Consider the following 23,225-nt stretch of genomic DNA (forward strand, 5'->3'; position numbering starts at 1 on the left):
ATATTTATGGATAAAGGTCGCCCTTTGGAATCCTATTCCCTCGGACAGTGGACTTAACCGACGCATCATTTCGTTGGCGAAAATCCACATAAGTTTTCGAAAAAAATAAGAAGGAAAATGGATTCTACGAACTTGCATTGTAAATAGAAATAACATTGTTAACTGATGGCATTTATTGGATTTCTCGTTACGCGCTCGTGCGTATTTAGTAGCCGGCTAGGCGCGTTAAAATTAAATCTAAGTTAAATATACGCTAACTAATCATCATCGCATTCATATGTATACATATAATTAAAGAAAATCATTCCTTGAAGTTCCAATAGGTGTTCATGCACGAGACACGAAACATGAAACGAACGGCCGTAAACACAAAAAGTCTTAATTTGCGAGTAACATAACCTTGAATCGCCACACCTGGTCGCAGCGTACCCTAATACAAGACTAAAGAAGAAGGCAACGTAATACTACCTCTACCATGGGGGCATAAGCGTAACAGCTGGTTGATCCATGATGACAATGTAGTACCAGCCGGTCCACTTAAGTGCTCTTCTTTGTTTTCATCCTCCATAACTCTGCCTTGCCCCACACACGGTCCCGGAGTTTGTTGAATGGTGTGCTGGTCAGGTTCACCGCAGTTGTTGCCCTGATCTCGTTCTCTCGTAACTGCAAAATGGTTACCGATTGGTTTTATTGTGATCCTATAATTTAATATCCATAAGCAGCCATTTTTATTTGAGCGTACTTACAATCCCGTCCATGATCGGGTTGAATTTGTCCCCCATGTTGAGCCACCCAATGACCCATATCCCTGAGTTCATGCTGAATGTTGATCCGACGAATAGGCAGTAACCGTCAGTACGTATTATGGAAAACATGTGAAAATCATCACTGTGATACATGCATGTTTTATTTGCTGTTAACCTACCTCTGCCCACAATTAGGTATCCCTATGGGGCTCCTTATCGGAAAATCTCCGAAGTTGCTTGGTATGGGCATAAATTGCTTCTCGTAAACAGCTTGTGTCACGTTGTACAACTCCCTTGCCTGCACGGACCGCGGAATATAAATGAGAACGCTTTTATGCACGCCGTGTTGCATGCTATGCCAGTATGGCAAATTGAAAGTAAAGAATACAATCAAAGTTGTAGTTAACCGTTTTCCGAATCCGGTCTTCCCGATGAGGCGTCTCGAACTGGTTCGGCGATGAATCTAGGTTGTAAATTGCCTTGTCTTTCAGAGACACGAGCATCAAAAACCAGTGGCCCAGCGCGTCCAGCATGGGGACATAAATCTGCACAGGATAAACACGTATAGTTAATCCGCTGAATACACTTGTTCCTGGTTTAGTTTACGATGAACCAAAATCTGTCCTTTAACAGACAAGTTCAAGGAATCTGGATGGCCGCATCCAATTCTCCATGTAACGGTTGAGCATTAACTCTGTCGTCTCCCCGTTCAATATATCATCCTGCAGAGACAACGCTGACGAATTAAATAAGTTATGTTCTATAAATGTCAGTGCGTCGAGTACGAACGCCAGATAAGGACAAACTTACCGAGACGGACGGTGGTAAGCACCAGTACGCGGGCGACGTGTCAAGCATCTCAGCACCGGTCATAGTCATGGCAACCATATGGATGATCTGCCAACGAAGAATAGGCAAAGATATCAAAAAAACCAAAAACCCCGACAATGTCTCGCAACACCATATATGTGTTTTTCCTACTCAAAACAAGCATAAACAGGTGCCATACCTTCTCATCAACGTCATTTCCCGGTAGTAAGCTGTGTAACTCAACCCTGTCCGCGGTCTTGACTCCAATACGGACAAGTTCCTCGCTATAGTCAGAGGAAAGTGTTAACGAGTTAATATAACCGCGATAAGCACATTTAAAGATAACATAACTCGAGTTTTACCATGGATCAAGGTTTCCGTCGAAGACGTACGCGAACAAGGCCGACTGTCGGTTGTTAAAGTCCATGGCAGGTGTGATCTTGAACCTCATCTACGACACATGTTTGTCAAACGTCAGTAGGTTAGCGCAGTTTTCGATAAACAAACTTACCGATTAGTTACCTTCTTGCTCGTTGAATGGCCAGACTTTTCCCTGCTGGAACCAGATCGCATAGAACTGTCAGTTCCATCACCGGAACGTCGCCGTTTGGCGTTCCTTGTTGCCGATGGTGGTGTGCGAAACAGCTTTCGCATGATGCTGTCCGTTCCTGAAAGGGGTGGAGTACTATTCTCAGGCGGATCTGGGACAGTAGGCGTCCCACTAGCGATGCCAGATGCAACTTTCATGGACTGCGGGGTTGACTGTTCATCCGTCTCCCCGTCGGAAACCAACAACACGATGGTTTTCTCGGAGATTGCCGCAGCTGCGTTGTCGGTCTCCTTCTCGAGATCCCTCTGTCAGAGAATAACCAAAACCGGTTTAGTTTCGCGGACACCTACATGACACGTTACATACATGGGCTATGAGTGAAACCTAACCAGAACCTTTTCCACGAAGCCCCTCATCAAGTCTTTGACGATGAGACCGATCTTCGGAAACGACCAGTCCTCTTCCGACTGGATCTGGTTACCTTTGACCGCATTAACATCATTCGGCTGGGGAGCTTCGGCTGAGTTTTCCAAGTCAGCTTTGGGTCCACCGGGGACCTACAGATCAAAAGAAAAAAAAACAATATGAAATCACTTATTTGTTTAAAGAATGTGTGAAGTACACCTGATCAGAAGATTAACCTCAGACGCTTGCCGAGGCTGCGACTGCTCAAGTGTATCTGCGTCGTGGACTTCTTCGCATACGTCCCTGCATGTACCCCGTACGTGGCTGTTAATGCGAATATTCGTCTACCATGCATATGCAACGTAGTGCGTTTTGTTGTATTCTAAAAGTCATAAATGAAACATGTCTAACCTGCTGTGTGTGTCACCGTCGGAGCGTGCTTCATCGTCGCCCATTGTGTTTGTTTCTTTTTGTTTTTTGTTATTTGTGTTTCGAGTATTGATCGTTTAGCACGGTACGTGGGTTTTTTTTAGATGCGAAGAAAGTTGCTAATGCCTACGGCTTTATCCTCCGTTTACGGAATGTGATGCGTATATGTTAACGGTACTCGGGTGTTGTGGATGGACTCACGGCTATCTGTTGTAATCGTCAAACTCGCGACAAATCTTTCACTCCAATGGTACGTTGTTATTTGGGCTCGTTTTATGGTGTGTTCCGTATCCAAAAGTGAAAGTTCTGAGTGACACTATACTATAAAACTTCCTTATGCAATCACTCATGCTGTCACCACTGGGGTCAAATCAATCCAGAACTATGGACTGGCCTCCAATCAGGCGCTAAGTCACACCATGCCTTCCCCACCCCCCTCGCCATCATTATTTTAATTCATTATTTCGTAGAGGCATGGGACTGCGCGCTGTATATGCGATGGGCGTAATGCTGAATTTCCTACATAAGTAAACCGTCAAAAGGCATTCGTTGGGAGATGGGACAAAGCCAAAATGGCTAATACATTCGCTTCCTTCCGGTTCCCTTCCCAGCGATCGTATTAACCTTTTGTCCAAAGTTGTACCATCGTTGTTTAAAGCATAAATATCTACAGAAAGCGTATTGTCCCATACCCCGAATTGACATATACACCTGCTCCTCTGCAGCTACCCATGCTCTAGGTCAGCGCGTCATAAAGTTTCACCTCGGGGGCATCACGACGAAATGAGTGGCGGAGGTTGCTTTCCACTATCGTGCGCGGATTAGTTGCATCTAGTTCTCTCCCGGTTATGACCACCATTGCCAACCAATCTGGTTACGTTTTTTAGTTATGCATGAAGCACAAGGTTTACGTTTAGGTGGACTTTCCGGCGAAGTCTTGGAAAAACGACCGTTGGATCAAATTTCAGGTTGAAGATTTGATGAATACGTGTACTTTATGGTAGACCAAAAAATTAAAGTCGGTGTAACATAAACCCGAAACCCTAAACCCTAAACCCTAAACCCTAAACCCTAAACCCTAACCCCGCTAAACCGTAAACCCTAAACCCTAAACCATAAACCCTAAACCCTAAACCCTAAACCCTAAACCCTAAAACATAAACCCTAAACCCTAAAACATAAACCCTAAACCCTAAACCCTAAACCATAAACCCTAAACCCTAAACCCTAAACCCTAAACCATAAACAATAAACCATAAACCCTAAACCCTAAATACTAAACCCTAATCCATAAATCATAGCCCCGTAAACCCTAAACCCTAAACCCTAAACCCTAAACCCTAAACAATAAACCATACACCCTAAACCCTAAATACTAAACCCTAATCCATAAATCCTAGCCCCGTAAACCCTAAACCCTAAACCCTAAACCCAAAACCCTCAATAATAAACCCTAATCCATAAATCCTAGCCCCGTAAACCCTAAACCCTAAACCCTAAACCCAAAACCCTCAATAATAAAACCTAATCCATAAATCCTAGCCCCGTAAACCGTAAACCCTAAACCCTAAACCCTAAACCCTAAACCCTTAACCCTATAACCCTAAACCATAATCCCTAAACCCTAAACCCTAAACCCTAACCCCTAAACCCTAAACCCTAAACCATAAACCCTAAACCCTCAACACTAAACCCTAATCCATAAATCCTAGCCACCTAAACCCTAAACCCTAAACCCCTAAACCATAATCCCTAAACCCTAAACCCTAAACCCTAAACCATAAACCCTAAACTCTAAACCATAAACCCTAAACCCTCAACCCTAAACCCTAATCCATAAATCCTAGCCCCTAAACCCTAAACACTAAACCCTAAACCCTAAACCATAAACCATAAACCATAATCCCTAAACCCTAAACCATAAACCCTAAACCCTAAACAATAAACCATAAACCCTAAACCCTCAATACTAAACCCTAATCCATAAATCCTAGCCCCGCAAACCCTAAACCGTAAACCCTTTACCCTAAACCCTAAACCCTAAACCCTAAACCATGAACCCTAAACCGTAACCCCTAACCCCACTAAACCCTAAAGCGTAAACCGTAAACCATAAACCCTAAACCGTAAACCCTAAACCCTAAACCCTAAACCCTAAACCCTAAACCCTAAACCCTAAACCCTAAACCCAGAACACTAAACACTAAACCATAAACAATTAACCCTAAACCCTACATCCCATAACCCTAAACCATAAACCCTAAATCACATAACCCTAAATCATAAATCGTAAATCCCATAACCCTAAACCCTAAACCATAAACCCTAAACCGTAAACACTAAACCCTAAACCCCAAACCCTTAACCCTAAACCATAAACCCTAAACCCTAAACCCTAAACCCTAAACCCTAAACCATAATCCCTAAACCCCAGACCGTAAACCCTAAACGCTCAACCATAAACCCTAAACCATAAACACTAAACCATAAACCCCAAACAATAAACCGTCAACCCTAAACCCTGAATACTAAACCCTAATCCATAAATCCTAAACCAATAACATAAACCCTCATCAGCACTGAACCCTGAACCCTAAACCCTGAACCATGCATTATGCACCCTAAACCCTAAACCCTAAACCCTCAATACTAAACCCTAATCCATAAAACGTAAACCGTACACAGTAAAGCCTTAACCCTAAATGATTTTGCAATTTTGACTTGTTTTTTATTTTAAATATTATAGTAAATAATTTTACATTGGCTGATTAACTTCATACACTGTCTTTATTGAATGACATATTAAAATGACATGTAATAATAACAGTAGTAAATGTTGATGATGTAAGCAAGAACAAATAATCAACAAAAAATTAGTTAAATTATCAATTATTTACATTTGTTAATTAAAGACAGTAAACTTAAACTGAAAAAATTTTAAAACCATATATTTAATGAGAAGAACTTAATCCTGTATAAAATTTGTAAATTATATATAAATATGCTTGTTATACATAAATTTAAGTTTGCCATTATTGTCAAATTATTATTTATAGTCAATATTTTTTAAAAAATTAAATTAAGATAAATAAAATACATGGAAGTATAACAACAAAAGTGACAAAATTCCTGCACGTGTAGAAAAAATTGATGTTCTTCACTGTAGCATTGCCCTGTGTTCATTATTTCGTACATTGGATAAGCCTTTAACAGTATCCAGATCATACAGCCCCACCCATAAAATCCCAAATCCTCCTCTTATAATGCATCAAACCAAGGTGTGCCAAAGGGGCGACACTAATGGGATAACACAGCCTGCAGCAGGACGACCAGCAAACATATGGTTGACACTCGGGCATCATCTGGAGCCGGTACGGGAACCTTATTGGATTCGGGCGGATCAATGCTATAGAGTTGGTTCGGGCCGGTCTGCTGACCCTTAACCGGGGACAAAAAAATCATAAAGGCTTTCATCGGTATTGTGTCAACACTCTTCCGTTTCGTCTTCTTTGAATTAAGAATAAATCGAATTTACCCTTTATTGTCGCCTAATATCAGGATATTTCTTGAAAAACGATGTTTAATATTTTATTTTATTTAAGGGGAGTGAACGTCCCTTGATGTGATGTGAGTGACTGCTCCGAAGGCCCGCAGAACAACATAGTCAGGATAACCACGTTGCCCAACGCAACGCGCTCAACAACTATATAATACAGCAAATGTGGAAACTGTATAATACACGCTTCCATCTACTCGATTGCCACTGTTGTCGCTAGTCTAAAACACGGTTATTGAAAGAAAAAAAAATAAATAGAAAAAGAAAAGCAACTTGGGTATGGAAAATCAATTCCCGGATTCCTTGGCTGCTATGGGGGAGCAGATCCTTCCAGACGATCTTTTGATGGAGATTTTCACTCGCACTGACCCGAAGACGGCGGCGAGATGCAGAACCGCAAGCACTACCTGGCGTGTCCGACTGTCCTCCGAGAGATTTAGGATGGACAACACACTGAGAAACATTGGAAGATACCGTAATGTGTTGCTCCAGATTGGTGACCCGGAGAGGTACGGTTCAACCCAGGCTTTTTGCATTGTCGACTGTGTAGGCGGAGAAAGAGTAGCCGCGCCAATGCCAGAGCAACTGGGTCCAGGCGGATGGTGGAATGTTATCGGCTCCGATTGCGGTGTGATCTGCGTCCAGTATAGCACAAATGGTCCTGATTTGAGGCTACTGTTATGGAACCCGATGCTGCGAACAGCTCGTCAACTAGACGATCCGGCCGACAAACTACTAAAACAAGCAGTAATCGGATACGCCTTTGGATACCGGGCGGGAACTGACAATTACTGCGTCGTCCATATGTCAAAGAGGCACGTCCTAGACAGATTTTTGCACTGCAATGTCTTCAATTCGGCAGAGGGAAGCTGGAAGCACGCGTACATAAGGATCAACGACTCACTCACCTCGACGAGGGCTCAGCTTTTCACCTTGGTAAGGCCGTGTGGATAAACTGGGGAGGACGTGGTTTGACGATTGCAACGCATGTGGTAGTGTTGGATGCAGACACATTTATTCTGAGCAAGATAAGGATAAACCGTAACTTAATTCAGCACGTGCAGGCACTGCGTGTGCTCGACGGCATCCCACACTTGGTCGGGTATGAACGATCGCCGCACCGAGGACTATCGACCATATGGTGCAAGATTGACTTGGAATCCATGTGCCTCGTCCCCTTCATCAGGCGAAGAGTTGCCGGTCATTACGCTGTTCCATGGAATCCTGTGACGATCATGGGTGATCGTATGATAACAGTGCGCGAAAACAACCACAAGCGGCCAAGAGATGCTAACGGTGGTTTTCTGACGGAGATTTCGTTGGTTCAGATTAATTTACTTAACGGACACAGAGTCACCGCATTCAAGGGTGAGTGGCCGAGTGACATGAATCTTCAGCGCGTTATAACTGTGGGAGTGGGTTGTCTAGATCCCTAATAGAGCGGCCGATATTCTGATTCGATCAGTTGTATCGTTGTTTGTATTCCGGGCATGCTTAAAATATGTTTTTGAAATGGATTGGTGTGTATCATGTTTTATTATACTTGGTAGAATGAATATGCGAAATGAAATTTATCTTATTGGATTGAGAACACATAGTACGGGTCCTATCAAATCCACACCACAATTAGGGCTAATGAAATCCGTTAAACTAGTCGTGTTTTCCAGTCGTGAATACCGAATAAAAATGAAATTACAAATAAAAATCCTCATGAAGCGATCTTCACCGGTAAAAAACCAATAAAATGATCGCGGATATCAGCACGGTGATCAGAACACCTAGCCTCTTCGTCGTCGCTACACCCGCAAGCATGTCGACCTCCATGGCCGTAGATGCTGAAATCGCGGCCTCCAGATCTGCCCTTGTTTCAGACAAACTATGCTGCAAAGAACGCAGCTCGTCTAGGAGTTCCTCTCTTGTCTTCTTCAACTCCGTGTTTTCGCTTCGAATGCCCTCGTTCGTTTCTAGCAACCTGCGAATGACGTCGGAGTAACGAGGCGGGGGCTCTGGATCGTACCACTGAAAGAATGAGCATTTCCTGCTGGTTCCGTACCCAGAGCATCCATAAAATCTTCTGCCCGGATAGTCACATTTCCAAGCGGTTCTGATTGGCGACCTCACGCCACAGTGACATCGAGGCGTCGGTGCATCGACGGAGGACGAGCTTATGGAAGAGGATCCCTGCATTATGTGTTCAGTAGTTCACGAGGGGAGTAAAACACTGGCTTTTGAAATAGCCGTGCCCAACGAGGTTTCATATGCACCTCTCTGCTAATGCCATCATGTGTTCGCATCCCAACTGCCTTCTTGTTGACTGACACGTGACGCCAACTTGGCACGGAAAGGTCGATTATAGGCCCCAACCGCGGGCCAGACGCATGTTACACCATGTAGTTGTTAGCCGACGATCCAAACCATCGACATTAAATATGTGACCCGTTTTTCTCTGCGTGTTATAATATTTCCTCATGAAAGATTTCGAAGATATTAATTCATATGTAATTATCTTACTGTCAAATAATCTCTTGTTATTCCTTGTTGTTAAGGGATATTGATTAATTAGTTGTTTTATATGTTTCTCTATTCAAGGGGCATTTACGTTTTTTTGATATGACGTGATTGACATACCCATCACGGTGCACAACTGCGCGTCTGAGCGCTACATTGTAGCAAAAGTAAAGAAGTGTATAGCAAAAATGACCTCATGCCCCCTCATGCTACGGCAGGTCACCTTTTGCTATCTTAGGAAGCACATTGCAATGCCTTGAATATTGGACGGCACCCGTGGTTGCCTAACCGGTGCAATTCCAAACGCATGTGATGCATCCTGCCTGGATGGACCTGACTGTCTTCAGACTCCAAGAAAGGTGTTTGCAGACCCAACTTTATGACCGGCCAACAGCTAGCCTAGTCAAATATCTTCACAAATCAAAGCAACTCAAAACACAACCATATCCACGCACGACCAACACGGACCAACTCATCGGACGCCGACGACCGATACTGCAACAATCAATGGCAGAGAATGGTACACCCGCTGCATCCAACAACGTCAACCCCGACACGTCCCAGGTACGGTTGCGGTGCATCAATCGTTTTTCGTTTATTTATTTATTTATTTCTGGTAGTTATGATTACCCTACTACCGATTCTTCTGAGTTAGTAGTATACCCGGACGAACTAACAAGCACCCAATGATAGGGGGAGCAGAGAACACCGGGCCCCACCGACACCACTCCAAACGACGCGTTGCTGGAAATAATGAGAGAGGTGCTCGAGAACACAAAGGTTGGTAACACTTGTCTCACTGTCTGCTCTAACTGAATCGGTAAATCCAGCCTTCTGACAGATCTGTTACGATTTTCTATTGAAGAGCGCGCAACGCCGAATGGACAGGGTCGAAGCGGAATTGGTGACGATTCGGTTGTTGGTGGCCGGTCTGAGAGAGCCTGCGACCCACAGGCTACAGGAACATGCGGATCAAGTCAACGCAACGTCCGATGGAAACCGGATCGAGAAGCAGAGACAACCTGTGCCCGAAAGGGTACACATGCACAACCCGATGTCACGCACCTCCATTACCAACCGTAGACAGTTGATGTATCCAGGAACGATGAAGAAGAGACATCATCAACCGTCGATACTAAGCGGCGGCGGAGACGTCGAAATGTCTGTTAACGACGAAGACGACGATCCGAAACGGGCCATGTACCGAAAGATGTGCAGGTCAAATACGCTCGTCGACGAAGATAACTCGAAGGGTGGCTTGGCTACAAACTTCTTCAATCGATTCAAGGAAAAGGTGTACGGGGGTAACCGAGGGACTATATCCGCCGAACGGACCAACAATGGAGCCAACCCAACAGGACGCAATGGACTGCAGCCAGCGCAAAACAGAAAATGCAGTTTTCCATTTAACACAATGACGTCATCCGACGAGAGCTCATCGAAGCCTGAAAGCAGCCACGGACGGATAGCCGACACCTACAAGCATATTCCGCGACGACCCCCCTCAAACCTTACCAAGAATGGAACAAACACCACCAACGCATGGCCCATCTCTCAGCACGCGATGGACATCTGTAGCTACGTCTACGACCATGATTCTGACCCAACGTGGGTATTGTATTCGAACATCAACGACTGAATATGCCGTGCGGCGTCATTAGTGCCGGAAGGCAGTAAAAAAAGCCCTCACAGTGTAACATCTTCCATTTATTGACCGCAGGGAGATCGTTGTACGCATCGGGTCACAACATGCAACTCGTTCTGACATGGGATGCCTGTTAGACGGGCGGCAACCAACCCAGAAGGCACGTAGCAATCGATCTGACCCTCTTCGAATAAATGGATTTACTTCCGCTGACCCGGGTTTATTACTTCCATACGAAGTCTGAATTTTTTTTTTTGTCGGATTTCACTTGCAGATAATGGAGATGATCACGCTCATGGTTGCATCGGAGGGAGAAACCGATGGAGATCACCGTCGATCCGTGTGGTGCTTGCACCCGAATTTTGCGGTACGACCAAAACAAACTTCCCTACTTCATTCTAATGCATAACTATGATTTCTCCGTAGCTGTTATAACACGAACCTTGTACCGTTGACATATGCCGGTGACTTGTTTCAACCTCTGAATACTCACTGAGTAACCAGTCCGATGTAATGGATGGCGTCCACCCTGAAATTTTGGCACAGCGATACGGGAAAGAACACATGCACCCGACTGAAGACCTGCGCATTGTAAGCTACCGACCAATATGATTCTTGTACGCATGTTCTGGTCATGGTCAGACTGAATTTTGAGTATCTTCTGGTTTTCGGCTTTTTCTATCGATCGCAGGTCTATATGCCAGTACTAGAAGAAGACTATGAGAAGCACTGGTTCTTGGCCGTGGTTGACCTGTCGGACAAGCAAGTCTATCAATTTGACACGAATGCGACTAAGGAATCAAAGGCAAGAAGGAGACGTGTCATACAATGCATGGTACGCGACGAACATACGTAAGATCATCGTCCTATCCAAATACGCTAATCTCTTTTATGTTTTTGAATATGTGCCAGCTTACTGCCCTGGATGGAATTGTTGCAACTGACGGGTATAAAAACTTACGCTCTAAGGCCGCTCCCGATTTTGCCAGTATGGAAATCATGTCCGCACCGGGAGTGCCCAAAAACAGCATCAGTACAGACGCTGGCATTTGGGTCATGCAGTGGATGGCAATGGGACGCAGGTTCACGTACGCGGTCTTGCCAATTGTAAGTTAACGCATGCAAACAGGTAAAATGCATGCAATTGCAGTAATTGTCTCTAATAAACGCGGTATTGACCATTGTAGCTGGACGAAGAGAAGATCAGGATAAAAATGGCAATTGCACTGCTAACGGGAAGATGCAACGAGGAAAGTGGTGCATTGCTTGCTAAGTCGGCCGCGAAGAAGGGAAAGCGCGAGTAACATTCGTGGACTGATTATATCATGGGCCATACTTCTTATTACGGTTATGGGCCCCTACTTTTACTCTATACCTATCTTGGGTCCTTTTACGTTATTCGATGTTGGGTCGTTGGACGTTTACGGAATCTGGGTTTTGACTGGACTCGGTTTTTCCGGACCATCACCACCACGGAAGAAAATGTTATCTTCCAGCACGTGCAAACAATTTTAAAAAGGTTTTTTCCAGGGAAAAAAAATTAAAAACCGTAAATGTACAAAAAGTAAAAAATTAGGTAATTATCTACGTCGTTCTAAAACATCAATCCATCCATCCATCACCAACTCCAGGCTGACAATACGAATTCATTACTCACTGACCCACGCAATGGAATGAATGATAACACTACATTAGGCCTAACTTTAAATACTGTGCTCATTCCGTGGTTATCGATTTTTTTTTGGGAATCCGGAAATTGTTTTTGGTAAGTGCAACTATATTAATGACCCATTAAAGTCCACTGTAATCAGGTTTAAGAGTTATTTATTAAAAAGAATAACTTTAATGGGCGGGAGTTGTTTCGCCTGTTTAACGCACGCAGGTTTGTACGTTACCCAAAAAATTAAAGAATCGCATACTTCTCGAAGAAGGAAAGCCATTGTTCGATACTCAACAGCTTCCGGTAGCAAAGAACCCAAAACCTTCAAATAAATCGCAGACGAGGTATCACCATGCCGCCGCTCGCTGATTTTCGCTTCTTCAGATTCATAATCCCCAACATGGAGAATCAAATTGTAAGTTTTCACTTATTCTGTTCTACTCACATAACCCCAAGGCCCGCATGCAAGCCCACATCATTATCGATTTCTTGCTCCTGCAGAGATTGCCGGTGGCCTTCTCCAACGTTGTACGGGATAACATGAGCAACCCTGTCGAGGTAATCACAACAAACGGTCAGTCGTGGAGCATCTCGTGGTTTGTGGAGGAGGAGCATCCGCATCAAGTCGTTTTCACCCGAGGCTGGCGAGCCTTTTACGAACACTACCACCTGCGAATCGGTGACTCAATGCTGCTATCGTATCACCAACCCAAGTTTTTCTATGCGGCCATCCACGACACAACATACTTCGAGATCAACTACGGAAGGTAACAATATCATTCTAGCGGGTTATTGCTATGCACTCCGCTAACTCGTGTGTTTTATGCTGTTTTACGTTCCTCCAGAAACTTGAGAAACGGAAGTCTTCCGGCAATACCCGCACATGGCAACTATGCAGTCCAGTTCTTCGAGATAATCCCGGTGAACGACCATGCTAAACTAGTATAGAACCCGATTTCAATTCCTTTACCACCTGCAATCATCAATCCATCCATCTGTGGCACATTCTAACCCTTTTTCTTTTCCACCATCCACTACAGAAGCTCCCGCTTCGGTTCTCTCGGGAATATGGCCGGTCCCTACCGCGACCACTGACCCTAACCACGCCTACAGGACATCGTCATCGCGTGGGGTGGAATATGCAACCTAATGGGAGGATCGTGCTTCATGGAGGATGGGACGGTGTCCGAGCACGCTATGGCCTAAGGGATCAGTGGCTTGTGCTGTTCCGTTACCACGCCCTTCAGAACACAATGTACGTCATGTTCTTCAACGGTCAGACAATGGAAATCAACTACTTGGCCCATGCCGGCCCCGGGACGGACTCCACTTGTATGACCTATCCGTCGGCCCCCAGGTCAAGGCACATAGCCGATGGGTTCAGATCGACCAATCCGTTCTTTGTAATTCCAATCGTGCACCGCCTGGCAAACCGTTTTCTCGTAAGTGTGCCGACAATTGTTTTTAAGGTCAACTATTTCATATCCTATTGTTCTACTCAACTATTTTATTGATCTAACCCAAAGAAATGTCTTCACTTCCAGCCGAATGTCCCCCCCTCTGCCGGGAGTATGCGAGGATAGCCCAATTACGATTACCAACGACAGGGGCGCGTGGACCATTCGGTTTACGCACTACGTCGGGAGGACGAACGGATGCTTTGGAATTGGCTGGACTGCCTTAGCAAATGCATGCCAACTAAGACACGGCCATGTTTGTGTCTTCGAACGGCTTGCGCCGCAAGAATACCGGCTGCATGTATATTGAGAACTCCGGTCCCCTAAACCCCAAGCCATCGTCCCCATCCCCATCCAAGTCACTCGGTCAAGTACGGGGGTGCAACCTGCATGTCCAGACATCTGTATCTTGAATGTATATATTATTAGGGCCCAGGAATACAATTCTACCTTCCCGTCATTAGCTTATGTTTTGGATGATAAACACGGTTATCGTTTCTGTCGTTAAGGTGCACATAGCATTGCGAATGTACTGATGTGCCAATATTAGAAATGTATGTCAATTTGTGCCTTTGAACTTTGAATGTTATTTTAAGCTGTGAACCTTATTGTAATCCGATTCACTTCACCTGCATTTTGTATCTTTGCAGTTCTTATTTTGAATCTTCACACTGAGGTGTTAATAACCCCAAAATGCTAATCAGTAGTGGTTGTTTATTGATTCGAAGTTGTTGCCGTGCTTCATATAGTGCATTTTACTCCTAACTTCAGGTGTTTTAAGCGTCTGTTTTAAATTACATCAACAAGCAACGATCCCTTACAAAGAACTTCAAGGTCGCGATTGAACCACATGCATCTTCCAACGAGATTTTTTATGAGACTGAACCACATGCATTTTCCAAAGAGATTTTTTATGATGCGTGCATATGAATATCCACTGAACGTTACTACCAACTACATACAAAATATCTACTTACCATACATACAAACTATCCACTAAAAATAGAATGGCTGTAAAAATGAACCTAACGACCGAATAATAATACATCAGGTCTGACAGTCGATTTGCAGCTATTCGCATGACACCACTTAAACCCTACACATCCTGAATCCCGGTTAAAAACGGTGATATCTATAGAACACTTACATACCAAGGAAAGCCTACATACCAACAACTTCTTTTAACGTGGACGACATGTAGACGGTTCTGTACCTATTTGACATGCAGACAACATTCGGCGTGCGGCTGGAACCTACCGGAGAACATCAAAGGGTTCGACAAACCTGCCGTTGCAACACACGGTGGTGACGACTATAGGCCCCCTTTGCTCAATCCGCGAGTGACATGACTGGCCCGGACGTCTTGGCCCCAGCAAAGTCGCTGTTAGCAAAACCGGCCTGCGCGTCACTATCGGAGCATTCGAACGAAGGAATCTCCGCGGTCGCATACAGATCGCCGGATAGGTTATCATAGACCTAACACCAGTGTAAAAAACAAACGATTAGATCCATTTAACAGACCAGAAAACTTAACTACATCGTCTATAGAGAGCTACCAACCCACCATGTCAGTGTCCATCGAATCCATGTCTTCTGCAACTGAGCTGGATGGTTCCATTGTGCGACGCTCCGGACACGTCGTCCTGTTGTGTCCCACCTCCCGGCACAAACGACATCGCTGGGTCTTCTTTCCACCGTGACCACCGATACCCTTTGTACTGCGCCTGGGTGGATTTCGCGCCGGGGGTCTCCCGCCCTCAGTAGGTGGCCCCTCGTGTTGAAAACTGCTGTTCCCTGCATCTTCGTTCTCGAAGTGCTTCAGCATCAGCACAGCTATGTCTCTTGCAAACTGGAACTTCTCGGTGCTGTGACATGCAATCTTGCACACTTTCCGGTACCAATCCATCAGGCACCAGTGTTGCGTCAGCTGTACAGAATCCCAAATCACGCCCATCGACTCCACCGCCACAAGTTTTGCATCCTTGGTCCATCTCGGTAATATCAGAGACCTCGGGATCTCATGAACATTGTTAAGAACAAGCACCGCAATTATATGTTCGCAGGGGACCCCGAAACATTCCATTCTCATGCACGTGCATCGGACCTCCCTCGTATCAGACGTTGCAACAACACGCCACTCCTTCCCCGGAGTGCCGTATCGAGAGACGGTGTGAATAAAATAGGAACCGTTGTCTTCAGAGTCAACCACCCTCATTGCACAGGCCCTGTCAAGAATGGGAACAAACAAATAGAATACAAAGAACTTTTCCCGTATGTGTGCTGTGGCCCAGCTGTGCCTTCTCTCGTACATGTCCTGTACCCATCTTTTATCGGCCACTCCAAATTTCTCAACCATCTCAAACCACTTTCGCTGAAATGTTCGGACCTCGTAGTCGCCGAGCATGCAATCCCTAAACATCCTGGTGAATTTGGGCTTTCCAATGTTGCTCGTGGCGTTTCGGAGTAGATGCCAAGCGCAGAGTCGATGGTGAGCCTCCGAAAAAACTTGCTCGATCGCAGACTTCATTTGCCTGTCACCGTCGGTTATTATGGACACGGGAGCCTTCCCTTTCATTGAAGTTTGCAACTGCTGAAGCAGCCAGACATATGTCTCTTCTTTCTCGTCTGCCACCAATGCAGCGGCAAAGACAACGGTTTGGTTGTGGTGATTCACACCGGAGAATACTACGAGAGGTGAAAGGTAAACGTTTTTCTTGTAAGTTGCATCAAACGCAACCACGTCTCCAAACACCTGGTAATCAATTTGGCTGGTGCCGTCACACCAAAACAAGTGTTGCAGCACGCCCTCACCGTCAACGACTTCCTTGTAGTACAGTGCGGGATCATTTGCCTTGCACTCTCGGAGATACCTCAAGCACGATTCCGCATCTACGCCACCCTCCCTTCGTTGCTTCGCATTTACATTGTGCATGTCCCTTGTTGTGTACGGGACATTATGATACCCGCCGGCCAGGCTCGCCATAAAACCGTGGATTCGGGAGACGCCAATGCCCCCTTTGCGCATGTCGTTCATCTGCTGGATGTCCGCTTCGCTCATCCTCCGATGGCCCGGGAGCATGGAAGAAAATCGCAACTCAAGAACGTGGTGGTTATGCGCGTCTGAAAAGAACGCAACGTGCCAACGTCCTGATTCATCGTCCATGCGGAGTAACATCCTCGCAGGGCATCCACACCGTGTCTCGGCCCTCGGCCTCTTTTGCCGGTTAGGCATCGAGTAGAACTTCGGGGATCGGAACCCTTGTCGGTGGCACACGAACTCCTGCCGTATCCTTACTTCGCCGCGTTTTTCGCTTCTGGAACGTCTCGCGCCGAATCCATGGTGCTTTGCATATTGCTGATAGAACTCAAATGCAATGTCAACATCTGCGAAATTAAACCGGAGAACATCCTCCGCGCTCAAGTTCAAAAAATCAATCCAACCTATGGACTCGCCGGAATCAACGGCGTAAAACTCGTCTTCCGCATAATTCTCAGACATTCCTCCGGCGCCATCCAAACCGTCTTCCAATTCGACCGCATCCCCATTGTCGACATCGGCCTCTGCATGACGGTCGTCTTCTGTATCGTCTTCCTGAAAGTCGTTCTCCTCCGACTCCATCCCTTCAGAGCGTTCGCACTCAACCGGATGGTCGTTTCCTGTTTCATCTTCGTGTAAATCGTACTCGTACGATTCCAACCCCGCAAAGCCTTCGCCCTCAACCAATCCAACTCCATGCTCTGCTTCGCCCCCAGTGGTATCTTCATCAACGGCAACCCTGTGCCAAATAGCAACAACGCGGTAATTTAGCGAAACACCCAAAATTGGGGGATGTACTTCAAAGACAATTTCAGACCTATGACGGAGAAAAAGGGGGATATTTGTAAATCCAGTGAAGGGTGATAATACAACGGGTACCTTCTTTCCATTGATGGAGACGGCGAAGCCATCTACTGCCGAAGACAACCCACAATGCAGATCAGGTACCGTCGTCGTCAGAGGTGGTGAGGCTGATTGTGTAGGGGGGGGAGAAGAAGTTAGATGAGTTTGGGATGTTTCACTCGTTCTGGGTGGTGGAGATACGAAGGGACGGTGCCATTGCGACGGATGGGAAAGGGGACGAAGAGGAGACAAAGCGAACGGAGAGGAAGAGGCGACGGAGGGGAAGGGGAGGAAGAGGGTGCGATTGCGACAGAGGAGAAGGTGAGTGGAAGGGAAGGAAGAGGATCACAGTAATAGTTGATTAATTCTAACAATTAAGTTAACTGTATTTATTTTAAAAAATAACAATGTGACCCCTCTATTTTGTGCGAAATTGTGGATAAGACCCAGCAAAAACATGCATTTTTATTCCGGCCTTCCATAGCTTATCGGTGCGCCAAACAATAAAATTGCGTTTCGGTGCGCTAATGTGGGCCGCGTACCGAATCCGTCCCCCACATTCTTATCGGAGACACAAAGGGGATAAGGATTCTGCTCTCTTCACTTTATCTTCTTTGCTGTGTGACCATGCTGCACCTTCTTTTTCCTATTCCATCATAAGTCCATCCTTTTTTTTCATAGAATTAATTTTCTTTCGTATTAATGGTTTATCTTTTTCCTATTGTAATTTTTTAAATTTTTTTCTTTTATCATTATTTTGTATTCTTATTTCTTAACATGAAAGTTTTTCTTTTAAAATATATTGAATACTTGTCAAATTGAGTGGCATTCATTTCAATTGGAAAGAGATAAATTATTGTGAATCAAACACTTAAGTATGTGAATTGGTAAAACAATGTAGTGAAGAAGAATAGGGTTTGGTATGATTCGTTCCAAGACCAAACAGGATTTTACAGATCATGGGGTTGATGATGGCAGGGATAGGAACGTTGATTTTCTGGCTAAGGAGCTATGAATAAGGATGAAGTTATTAACAGTGATAGTGAGGCTGAAGAGGAGGAGGATGGTGATGATATTGGGAAGAACAGCAAGCCTGATGCTAAGAAGAAGGGCTGGTTTTCCTCTATGTTGCAGAGGTAAGATTGCTCAACTATTGATAACTGTGAGAATATAAGATTACCTGACAGGATGTTTAATTATGCCTATTACAGTACAAATATATTTGGGAAGACAAGTATTGATGTTGATCGTATAGCAGCTGGATTACAATGTGGTAGTGAAGGGTTTCTATTTATGTATGCTCGGTGGAAAAAACTTGAAAGAGACTTGTACAATGAACGGAAGGAGTAAGTTTTATGTTTGTGTCTCAAGTTTGTGTGTGTATATTTTGATCTCTGAGTTGTGATTAGACTGCAAGCTTTAGAAGACCCTCCTACAGTTTGTTGAGGCTGATTTAATTGTTGACTGTTAATTTATAATTGGACAAGCAATTCCAGCCCTATTTCATAAGTGTGCACATTAAATATGCATAGGAGTCAAATGTGAATTTAAAATAAAAAATTGGCAATATCATAAATTATGTAGCTTCATGTATTCTCTAAGTTAATGCTGACTTCCACATTGCAGATATGATATATTGCACAATTGCTCAGTATGCAGTATAATGTTTGGGTAACCTCTGCTCATGTTTACGTATCACTGGTTTTTGTATAAATTGCATGCTGGTAGCGTCGCTGATAGTCTTACATGTAAAAGGCAGCATAGTGCATGACTTTCACTCAGCAAAAATTTTTCATAGAACAGAGTACAGTGTTTGCCTTCTTTAATGTTGGGAAAAACTTTATATGTTAATAAACATAAGAGTCAAGTATTCCCCTGCAGAAATAAAGCCTTTACATTTTATATTGCTCCGTCGTTCATATATTAATCAACTTTGAACTCGGTCTCTTAACTTTCCTGATCGCTCTGACATCTTATTTGCAGGCACTTGCTGATGGTGTAATTCCAAATGAATATGGAATTAATCCAAAGCAGAAGCTGAAGATCGGTTCAGAGGTAAATTCCTGCTTTAAGGAATCTTGCAAATTTCTTTTCATGTTAAATATATGTGAACATTTTCCCTGCCGTGCCTATACCAAAGTTTTGCATTCAGTTATTTAACATTCTATTCTTAAACAGTCATAGATGATTTGACCGACTATAATAAACATGAGATTTACAGATGCCAAGAATAATTCATCGTCTGTTGATAGTTCATGACAGACATATATAAACATGCAGTAACCAAGACAATGATACATCAGCGATGAAAACTGAGAAGGAAGATACAGAAGCTAAGTCAAATCATCATAAGAATGGTGAAATGGCCAGAAAATCAAGCACTTTCAGTGATATCAATGGATCAAGACGATGATGATGATAAGGAGACCAAATATCGTTTAGATCCAAAGTAAGTATCTGGTCTTCATTTGATTTGGTAAATTATCAAGTTGTATTCTAATAATCTTTTATTTTCCATTAGGTATTCAAATGTGAAGACTCCTGAACGCCATGTGCGAACACGCCTATACTTCACATCTGTTAGTATCACATCTCATTTTCCAATCTGGTTAATATAACCAAAAAAGTCCTTTGGAGTGGTTAATTGTATTGTATCTACACAGACCTCATACGTGAAAACAAATTTAACTAGTCAACTTGTATTGAACACTAAAGAATAAATAAGATGCATTAAACAGAAAGTTTAAAAAAAAAGTTGTTGAGATTTGTTTCTCTTAATGATTTCCACCTCCCCCTTTTTTGACAGGAATCACATCCATTCTCTGATGAATGTTCTTCGATATTGTAATTTGGATGAATCTCTTCAAGAAGAATAGAGCCTTGTTTGTCATAATGCTCTCGACCGCCTATATAAAACAAGGGAGCTGGACTACATGAGTTACATTGTGCTGAGAATGTTTGAGAACACAGAGGTCAGTTATTTTTGCCATTTCCCAATCAACATCTTTAGCGTGTTATAGGGTTCCCAAGTGTTCTACATCATATGGGTTTCTTTATTCTTTTTTCTATTTGTTCAAAAAGGTGGTCTTGGAGAAAACCCTGTCTGCCTAATTAAGAAAGTAGTTGATCCACTTTTGACTTTTAAATGCAGGTCGATCTAGAAGATCCAAAAAGGTGCCGCATAGAGCTGACGTTCAGCCGAGGTGCTGATTTATCTACTCACTTTGCATTTCTAGGTATGAAATTGAAATTCAGCTCAATATCCATTAGGCTTCAGAATATTGTAGTGTTACATTAGCTTGAACCTTCTACGAAGTCAGCTGTTTAATTATTTTCCTCAATCAAGTAAAATACCAAATATAATTGCTTTTTGACTTGCTGCCAGAAACATGTAGGAATTTGCAATTAATTCACTTGTTGGATTAGATTTATTCATATTATAAGGTCTATTAACCTTTTCATGAGGAATACCATTGAATATGCTGCTGATTTTGAACGTTGAATTCTTTTCCTCTTGCTAATTTGTGTCATGCTACATGCGCATGGTCAGCAGAAGAACGGTAGTGAGGCTGCTTCGTTGCACAGGAGCACACACTGCCTATTATGGGTCCTGAAAGGCTGCTATGCCTGCAGAAGACTTTCCTCCGCCGACAACACCTGCCGGATTCTCTGGCTATTTCTCGAAAGGTGTGCTCGAGCGTCTGGTAAATCTTTGGCCTTTCCATAAGCATGCCAATACTAATGGTAAATAGTTAATTCAGACTTCCGTTCCTACAAGTTAGGGTCTTCCTGCCTTGTGTTTCTTGTAAATATAAAACTTCTGGAGAAAACGAAGCAAGCTTTGCCTTGCCTGGAAAAAATTTTGGAGCATATCACATCCCTTTAACGAATGTTGGTAGAAAGCACGCAAGGTGTCCTTTTCTTTTTTCCACCCAAGGTTCTATTACTTTCTTCTCGACAAAATAGGAAGCAACTAGCGTAAGGAGAACAAATTTATCCAAGCTCTAACTAATAATTTACCAAATTCTTCTGAAGCAAGTATAGAAGGAAAACTAGAATACCGCCGTCTTTCAAAATTGTACAACGTGTGATTATGTCAAATCGATTACTATTTCGAGTATTTTCATATGTATCTTGCCCCACAATCATGTACTCTTTAGAAAAAGAGAAGAGGTACGATTTACTTACGAAAAACTTGTAGCTTCACACACAACGAACATGCGAATCGAGGAGTAACCGATAATTCAGCCATGAACACTTTCATCAAACTTTCATAATTTTTTTTTCTGGTTGCATTTAATATACTAACTAGATTTAAATCCGTATGATACGCAAAAAACCACAAATATAAATGAGAATATTTTTATATTAAAGAAGTGATTTAAAATTAGAGTTTAATTTTGATGCATTGACAATATAAAACGTTTTATACAATTGTACAATCACATTCGTTCTTTTGATAACCATTTACACAATTAATGTGAAAAGTAGTTATTTTTATTGATATGGTATTATGTATTAGATGCACGTATAAAATTACAGGCAGTACATCAAAATTAAATTATTAAAATTATTTCATAAGACATTTTTTGATAAAATTCTTTAGTTTAATTATAAAAACATTAGTAAATACTTATTGTTACGTTGGGTAACCGGAGGTTGATGGACTGGACTCGCACAGTTGGCCCAATCATCTTGGAAAGAAGGCCTTCAAGCTTGATTCCGTGCGTGAGGCCTCCGTCCGACTTGTGCTAGAAGGAAGGAGAAGGGGGTGGTATCTGCAAAGACACTCCGATGCCTAAGTTAGCAAGGGTCTCAGCAGGTTTACAGAGTATGGGAACTTAGAGATACCTGAGGGTTGTCAGTGTACTTATAGTGGTGAACACATAACCACCGTTGGAATGGTTCTACCTTTTAAGGAGGATAACCGTCTCTTTATCTTAGGAGGTTAAGATTTGACTCCTGAAAATGGGTTAAGAGATTTTAGGGGCAGTTACTTATTTGAATAAGTGTTATCTGCCAGCTAATCTGACTCCCGACTTCTTTTTAATGGAGTTTGTGTAGAAACCGACTTCTTCGGTGAAAGTCGGTCGCGAGAGGAAGTCAATCTTTAGATTAGATCTCTTTGTCTTATTTGATCCTAGACCTTAGTGTTGACCAAGGTATGAACACTTATTATTTGCAGAGTAATTACCCAAATCAGTCCCTGAGGATTTTAGAATCGGACATTTTAGTCCCCAAGGAAAATTAATACACAGATTAATCCCCAAGGTTTTACTCCGACAGACAAATCAGTCCCCAGTTCATTTTCCGGCAGTGTAATTACCCAGATCAGTCCCCAGAGATTTTAAAAACGGACATTTTAGTCCCCAAGAAAAACTAATGTACAAATCAATCCCCAACGTTTCTCTCTGTTAGACATAATAGTCCCCTGTCCAAAAATAAAATAAAATAAAATAATAATTATTATTAATTGCACAATAATATTGTACTATATTTTTTGTATTTTTTGGACAAAAATAATGATAAATTTATTTATTAAATTCTTATATATATATATAGTGTCACTCAATAATAAT

General features: G+C 43.2%; 1 protein-coding gene across 1 annotated transcript in view; it reads left to right on the forward strand.

Moving 5' to 3' along the window:
- The window catches only part of LOC107486763 (inositol hexakisphosphate and diphosphoinositol-pentakisphosphate kinase VIP2), a gene marked incomplete at its 5' end in the record, with an annotated part of 99,466 nt that extends 77,889 nt beyond the window's left edge, over positions 1-21,577 (forward strand). The window contains 1 exon segment of the mRNA XM_052259874.1: positions 21,334-21,577. Coding sequence (XP_052115834.1) covers positions 21,334-21,398 — 65 coding nt within the window. The 3' untranslated portion in view covers positions 21,399-21,577.
- Between the last annotated feature and the right edge of the window lie 1,648 nt (positions 21,578-23,225).

This window comes from Arachis duranensis, chromosome 4, assembly GCF_000817695.3.
Source record: "Arachis duranensis cultivar V14167 chromosome 4, aradu.V14167.gnm2.J7QH, whole genome shotgun sequence".
In the NCBI taxonomy this organism is placed as follows: domain Eukaryota; kingdom Viridiplantae; phylum Streptophyta; class Magnoliopsida; order Fabales; family Fabaceae; genus Arachis; species Arachis duranensis.